Here is an 8,393-nt window from a genome sequence, read left to right on the forward strand (position 1 = left end):
GTATGTTTAATTCCCAGTATTGGCCACCCTGCAACCACATTTCTGTAATGGCCACCAAATCATACCCATTTGTAATGATTTGTGCCGTCAACTCATTTACTTTATTTCGAATGCTGCGTGCGTTTAGGTAGAGTGTTTTAATACTAGTTTTTAAACCATGATTTTTAGTTTTGACCCCTCCTGCAGCCCCTTTATATTCATACATATTGTCCCTTCCTATCACCTTGTGGTTTACACTTACCTCAGTACTACTCTGCTCTGTTGCCTCCTGCCTTTTGCATTCTTTCTTGGGGTCCTGTTCATCTGAGCTCTCACCCACTCTAACTAGCTCAGAGCCCTCTCCTGGGTTCCGAATACTCCTTGCATTGAGGCACCGAGCTTTCATGCTTGCCTTTTTATTATACTTTGACCCTTTAGAATTTTGCTGTACAGTGGCCCTTTTTGTTTTTCGCCTTGGGTTTCTCTGCCCTCCACTTTTACTCATCTCCTTTCTATCTTTTGCTTTTGTCTCCATTTTGTTTCCCTCTGTCTCCCTGCATTGGTTCCCATCCCACTGCCATATTAGTTTAACTCCTCCCCAACAGCACTAACAAACACTCCCCCTAGGACATTGGTTCCGGTCCTGCCCAGGTGCAGACCGTCCGGTTTGTACTGGTCCCACCTCCCCCAGAACTACTTCCAATGCCCCAGGAATTTGAATCCCTCCCTGCTGCACCACTGCTCAAGCCACGTATTCATCTGCGCTATCCTGCGATTCCTACTCTGACTAACACGTGGCACTGGTAGCAATCCCGTGATTACTACTTTTGAGGTCCTACGTTTTAATTTAGCTCCTAGCTCCTTAAATTTGTCTCGCAGGACCTCATCCCTTTTTTTATCTATATCGTTGGTACCAATGTGCACCACGACAACTGGCTGTTCACCCTCCCTTTTCAGAATGTCTTGCACCCGCTCCGAGACATCCTTGACCCTTGCACCAGGGAGGCAACATACCACCCTGGAGTCTTGGTTGCGGCCACAGAAACGCCTATCTATTCCCCTTACAATTGAATCCCCTATCACTATAACTCTCCCACTCTTTTTCGTGCCCTCCTGTGCAGCCACGGTGCCATGAACTTGGCTGCTGCTGTCCTCCCCTAATGAGTCATCCCCCTCAACAGCACTCAAAGCAGTGTATCTGTTTTGCAGGGGGATGACCGCAGGGGATCCCTACACTACCTTCCTTGCACTGCTCTTCCTGCTGGTCTTCCATTCCCTAACTGGCTGTGGACCCTTCACCTGCAGTAAGACCAACTCGCTACACGTGCTACTCACGTCATTCTCAGCATCGTGGATGCTCCAGAGTAAATCCACCCTCAGCTCCAATTCCGCAACGCGGACCGTCAGGAGCTGGAGGCGGATACACTTCCTGCACATGTAGTCGTCAGGGACACCGGAGGCGTCCCTGATTTCCCAGATAGTACAGGAGGAGCATATCACATGACCGAGCTCTCCTGCCATGACTTAACCCTTTATTAACTTAAATTGGCAACAACAGTGTTAAAAGTTGCTCAGTGATATAGAAGAGAAAAAAGAAAAACTACTTATCAGTCACCAGCCAATCACTTACCCCCTTGGCTGTGACGTCACCTTTCTATTTCTTTCTACTTCTTTTTTGCCTTCTCTCTGTAGCTGCACAAGCTCCGCCTTTTGTAGGCCTCTCTGACTCACGGACTCCCGACTCAGCGACTCACCTCCCAACCTCGCGGCCTTTTGTAGGCCTCTCTGACTCACGGACTCCCGACTCAGCGACGCACCTCCCAACCTCACGGCCTTTTGTAGGCTTCCCTGACTCACGGACTCCCGACTCAGCGACGCACCTCCCAACCTCGTGGCCTTTTGTAGGCCTCTCTGACTCATGGACTCCCGACTCAGCGACTCACCTCCCAACCTCACGGCCTTTTGTAGGCTTCCCTGACTCACGGACTCCCGACTCAGCCCATACATAACATAACAATCGTCGTTTAAAATTTTTCTTTTAAATAAAGAACCTTTAACTTACCTTTTTTTGCAGAGTACTCACCAATGCTCTGTTTAAGCAGCTTTCACAGGGCGGTTCCCTTGGCGATCTGGATGGGCTTCCGTTAAGGCCAAACTTACGCCCTGGCGATTTTCTCGGCGTTGCACATCGGTGGTTTGGTTCCGGCGGGCGTTTTCAGATTTGGCCGGTACTACTAAAAAACTAAGGGGGAAACTTTTGCCAGGCGGAAAAGCAGCTGTACTGCCGAGAAAATTGCCGAGAACCCACCGAAAATGATAGGAAAGTCTAGCCCATAGAGTACAAAAGTGTGAAAATTATGATGAACCTGTATAAAGCACTGGTTCGGCCCCAACTGGAGTATTGTGTCCAATTCTGGGCACCAAACTTTGGGAAGGATGTGAAGGTCTTAGAGAAGGTGTAGAAAAGATTTATGAGAATGATTCCAGGAATGAGGGACTTCAGTTACGTTGATAGTCTGGAGAAGCTGTGGTTGTTCTCCTTAGAGCAGAGGAGATTTGATAGAAGTGTTCAAAATCATGAGGGGCCTGGACAGTGTAGATAGAGACTGTTCCCATTGGCAGAAGGGTTGAGAACCAGAGGTCAGAGATTTAAGGTGATTGGCAAAAGAACCAAAGGCGATGTAAGAAAAACCTTTTCTACACAGCGTGCGGTTGGGTTCGGGAATGCACGGCCTGAAGGGGTGGTGGAGACAGATTCAATCTTATCTTTCAAAAGGGAGTTGGATAAGTATCTGAAGGAAAAGAATTGCAGGGCTACAGGGAAAGGGCGGGGCCGTGGGATTAGCTGAGAGTCGGCACGGGCTCGACAGGCCGAATGGTCTTCCGTGTTGTAACCATTCTATGACCTATTTCCCTTAGCAGAGAGGTCAATAAACAGGGGGCATAGATTTAAAGTAATTGGTAGAAGGATTAGACGGGAGTTGAGGAGAACTAGGTGGGGATCTGGAACCAACTACCTGAAAGGGTGATAGAGGCAGAAACCCTCGTAGTATTTAAAAAGCACTTGCATGTGCACTTGAAGTAACATAAGCTACAAGGGCTACAGACCAAGAGCTGAAAAGTGGGATTAGGCTGCACAGCTCTTTGTCAGCCAGCACAGACACGGTGGGCCGAATGGCCTCCTTCTGTCACATACATTTCTATGATTTCATGATAAGCTTTGAAGAAATTTGTTTTCCATTGTCATCCAGGAATGATCACACAAGGCTGTGTTTGAAGAGTCTAATGATGTCGACTGTTGTACCTGGATGGATTACTGATTACTATTACTATAACTATAATGAAACTGATTGTGGGCATGTTTACTTATGTGATAATCATGAAGCCGTCCTATTTGGAGCCACATTTACGCCAGTCTTGTACATCCTAATCTTTATTTTCAACCTGCTTGGGAATACTCTGGTTTTGTGGATCCTGGTGAGATACGAGAAGCTGAAAAGTATAACAGACATCTTCATTCTGAACCTGGTCATCTCCGATTTACTTTTTGCCTTCTCACTTCCGTTCTGGACTGTGGACCATACATCTGGATGGATCTTTGGCAAGGCCATGTGCAAAATAATGAGTTCGATTTTCTTCATCAGCTACTACAGTGGGATCATGCTGCTGACATTAATGACTCTCGACCGATACTTTGCGGTGGTTCATCCTCTGTTTGCTGTCCGAACCAGAAAGACCTGCTATGCTGTGGTTGCCAGTTTAGTAGTTTGGGGCCTCAGTATCTCAGCAACAGTGCCCGAGTTGATCTTCTCTGATATTGTAGTTGGTGGGGATCAAAGCCTCTCCTGTGGAAGTAACTATCCAAGTGGGAGTGAGCAAATATGGCGACTGTTAGAATGTTATCAGCAAAATATCTTGTTCTTCTTAATCCCCTTTACTCTCATCGTGTTCTCTTACTATAGAATTCTCAACACTGTCATGAGATGTAAAACAAGGAAGAAGTACAAAACAGTGAAAGTTATCTTCTGTATTGTGGTGGTGTTCTTTGTGTGTTGGGCACCTTACAATGTGGTCATCTTCCTGCAGTCTTTGTCCGAACTCCAAGTCCCAATTTTCTCAACCTGCGAGATGGAGAACCACCTGATTTATGCATTTTTAATTTGTCGAAACATTGCTTATTTCCACTGCTGTCTAAATCCCTTCTTTTATACTTTTGTGGGTACAAAGTTCAGGAGGCATTTAATCAAGATAGTGAGTAAATACCTTCCGTATACGAGGATTCATAAAGAACCGAATTACAGACTCAGGAGTCATTACCGGAGCAGTTCACACGACTATTCCAATTCTTCTACTTTTGGCACAAACTATTCTTAATTTGTTCATACGGCAGTGCAAGATAGAACCAGCCATTTACAGCCTGAGATAGATCCATTCAATTAATTTTGTGTGAGATAGATCGAATCCAAGCAATTACTGAGGCGCTACAATGCCCCTCCCCTTCCATTAAAGGGGAGGATCTCTACGCACTCGGTTTGCCCAGTGGTCGTCACTGGGCCACCAGGGACACGATCGATGGGGCCGGAAGCCCGTCAGCCCAACGCCCAAAACAGAGTGTCGGGCTCCACGATGCCGGCCCGGTGACTTGAGAGCCGCCATTGTCGGGCCGACCCAACAGTCAGCCGACGAATAAAGATGGTGGCTCAGGGTGCTAACGGCCTCCCCTTTAAGAGGCGCCCCGGTGGCAGATGTCCATCAGCTTCGCGACCCGCAAAGCTGCTGTTTACATCTGCCCATGCCAGCCTCATGGCCCACGAGGCAATTTCCCCCATGGGACATTACGGGGTCGGCGCACACGGCAATGACGTCATTGCTGTTTGCGCGCCGGCCCGGGGAGCGGCGCTGCCAGGACAGCGCCCCCTCCCCCCCAAACCTACGGGGCAATTTCCCGGGAGGCGGTAGTGCCCCCCTCCCCCAGGCGAAAATGCCATCTTAGTGCCCACCAGAGGCGCTAACGGGGCCATAAAAAGGGGCAATTTCGACATTCCCTTGTGCTCTGAACTGGATTTTTGTGTCATTTGCATTTGTGAACATGGACTGAGAAAATACTTGGTGAGGTGAGTCGATATAAATCATTAAGCTGCATTACTTCACAGCGAGTAAATGTACAGAACCACACATACTTTGATCAATACCACTTGCTTTTATGTTATAATACAAAATAATGAACATCCTATGCTTGGGATTGGATCTATTTCACGCCGCACAAGTGCAGAATCGCCTAACATGGCAAAGGTCCCTGCTGAATTCAAATAAAGTGAGATGTCACAGAAGCAACAGATGCAAATGAAATCACTAGAATGTTAAACTCTCTTCTATTGTCTATAGCACACTTGTTCAGTTGCCCCTTCTGAATTCTAATCCTTAATTGTAAGCCTTGCTATCCTGCCAATTTAGTCTCTTGAAAGCTAAGTTTATCTCAACAGTACCATTTGAACCCATATTACACCAAGGTCCGAATGGTGTCAGAATGGTTGTGGGTTCAAGCCCCAATCTGGAGATTGAGAATGTAATTTAGGGTGACACACGCTTCAGTGCAGCACTAAAGGAGTGCTGCACTGTTATCTCATTAAAGTGCACTTTATCTCATTAAACTGTAGATTAACTGATGAACATTTTGTTGTTATATTACCTGCATTATTTGACTATGTTTTCTTAACTGTCTGGTATTTCATGAACCATTCATGATCTCATTAACTGCTCATTATCTCACTAACTGTGCATTTTCTCATTAACTTGTCATTAAAATGTACATTATCAATTACCTGCACATTAACTTATTATTTCATTAATTGTACATTATCTCATTAAATTGTATGTTATTTGAGTGATCTGCTTGCTATTGTATTAACTGTGCATGATTTCATCCAGCTATATATTATCTCATTAAAATGTACATTTGCTCATTAACTGTACATTCATTTATTCAACGCCATTAACTTGTCATTACCTCATTAATTTCATTAAGCTACATGTTATCTCATTAATTGTATGTTTTCTCATTAAGTATACATTGTCGCTTTACCTGCACCTTATCTCATTGGTCTGCACATCATAACATTTCGTTTTAGTTATCTCATTATCTTTACATTATCTCATTAACAACAACAATAACAACCTGCATTTATATAACGCCATAGTGCAGTAAAATGTCGCAAGGTGCTTCACAGCAGCGTGATCAGAGAAAAATTGACACTAAGCCAAAGAAGGAGACATCAGGACAGGTGACCAAAGAGGGGTCAAAGGGATAGGTCTTAAAAGAGTCTCTTAAAGGAGGAGAGTGAGGGGAAGAGATGGGGAGGTAAAGGGAGGAAATGCCAGAGCTTAGGGCAAAAGATGGTTGGAAACACATCCGCCAATTGTGGGGCAAAGGAAGTGGTGGATGCACAAGAGTAAATGTTGGAAGAATGCAGAGTTCTCAGATATTTGGAGGGCTAGAGGAAGTTACAGAAATATGGAGGGGCGAGATCGTAGATGGATTTGAACATGAGGAAGACAATTTTTAAATTGAGGCGGTGGAGCAGGAGCCAATGTAGGTCAGCGAGCATAAGGGTAATGAGCGAGCATGTCTTGATGTAGGTTAGAATACAGGCAGCAGAGTTTTGGATGAAGTCAAGTTAATGGCGGGTGGAAGATGGGAGGCCAGGAGATCATTGGAATAGTCCAGCCTGGAGGTCGCTTTGGGATATGTGGTGTTCGCGAAAGGGCGTTATATAAATGCAAGTCTTTTTTTCTTTTTTTGAAAGGCTGGCAGCAAGTTAAGGGGGGCAGGCATCATTGTTTCAGACTGTTCATGACTGCAAGCTGTGCTAGCGGTTTCAGTATTGCCAACTCTCGCGATCCCATTGTGAGAGCCCAGATTTTGGAGTGGAATAAAGCTTCATTCGTGATTTCGTGATAGAACGTCTAAATGTCGTTATTTCTTTTTGGTGGAAAAACATGTGCCGATTTGCCCATGCACGGGGGGTGGGGGGAACACATGGATTGTCACGTGGAGTATTGGGTGGTCGCTTTGTTTTCTGGAGGTAAATTTGCCCAAAGCGAGTCTCCCTCCTGCAATCTGACCGTCCGCGCAATTTTTTACTTACGCGCCCAAATTAATACTATAACCGGTAAGGGTTTGAATAGCAAAAACAAAAACAAGGTGGGAACATTTTTTAAAGAATAAGTTAAAAATACAACACAAGATGCAGTTTGCAAAAAGGATAGGGATGAATTGAGGGATGAGTTTGCCTGGCATTCTAATAAGAAGTCTGTAGGAAGGGTAGTAAACCTTCAAAATGATTGATGGTAAATGCGTCAAAAACATAGGAACATTTGAACAGGAAGAGACCACTTAGTCCTCCGAGTCTGTTCCGCCATTCAATGAGGTCATGGCTGATCTGTGACCTAACTCCATATACCCACCTTTGGCCCATATCCCTTAATACCTTTGGTTAACAAAAATCTATCAAGCTCAGATTTAAAATTAACAACTGATCTAGCATCAATTGTCGTTTGTGGAAGAGAGCTCCAAATTTTACCACCCTTTGTGTGTAGAAGTGTTTCCTAATTTCACCCCTGAAAGGTCTGGCCCTAATTTTTAGACTATGCCCCCTAGTTTTAGAATCCCCAACCAGCAGAAATAGTTTCTCTCTATCGACCCTATCTGTTCCCCTTAATATCTTAAAAACTTCAATCAGATCGCCCCTTAACATTCTAAATTTTAGGAACTACAACCTTAATTTGTGTAATCTCTCCTCGTAACTTAACCCTTGGAGTCCGGGTATCATTCTGGTAAACCTTCACTGCACTCCCTCCAAGGCCAATATATCCTTCCTCAGGTGTGGTGCCCAGAACAGCTCACAGTACTCCAGGTGTGGTCTAACCAGGGCTTTGTACAGCTGCAACATAACTTCTACCCCCTATAGATATAAAGGCCAGCATTCCATTAGCCTTTTTGATTATTTTCTTTACCTGTTCATGACATTTTAATAATCTATGAACCTGGACACCTAAGTCTCTTTGGACCTCTACTGTTTTTAGCTTTTCACCATTTAGAAAGTACCCCGTTCTATCATTTTTAGGTCCAAAGTGGATGACCTCACGCTTGCCTACTTTGAAATCCATGTGCCACAGTTTTGCCCAGTCACTTAATCTATAGATAGCCCATTGTAATTTTATGGGTGTGTCTATTCGCAACACCAAAGTTCTGATTGGTCACTTTGGATGACAAGACCTGATTTCTAATTGGTTCCCTTGGAGGACAAGAACCACCCAGCAGTTTCTCTGGAATATGTAATTAGATCCTCCCTGCCAACGTAATCAGTTGCTTTTCAAAATGTAATTCGAGCCATTCTGACTCCTGACAGAACAGA

At 44.8% G+C, this 8,393-nt stretch overlaps 1 protein-coding gene across 1 annotated transcript; it reads left to right on the forward strand.

Moving 5' to 3' along the window:
• The first annotated feature begins 3,142 nt into the window (after positions 1–3,142).
• Positions 3,143–4,653, forward strand: LOC139263762 (chemokine XC receptor 1-like). The gene has a single exon (XM_070879810.1). The coding sequence runs from the start codon at positions 3,154–3,156 to the stop codon at positions 4,351–4,353; it is 1,200 nt and encodes a 399-aa protein (XP_070735911.1). The 5' UTR covers positions 3,143–3,153; the 3' UTR covers positions 4,354–4,653.
• Positions 4,654–8,393: the final 3,740 nt, after the last annotated feature.

Source organism: Pristiophorus japonicus, chromosome 5 (assembly GCF_044704955.1).
Source record: "Pristiophorus japonicus isolate sPriJap1 chromosome 5, sPriJap1.hap1, whole genome shotgun sequence".
NCBI lineage: Eukaryota > Metazoa > Chordata > Chondrichthyes > Pristiophoridae > Pristiophorus > Pristiophorus japonicus.

What these genes read in the sequence shown, in the direction of transcription:
- LOC139263762 (XM_070879810.1), top strand. Translation starts at nt 3,154, where the DNA reads ATGGCCTCCTTCTGTCACATACATTTCTATGATTTCATGATAAGCTTT.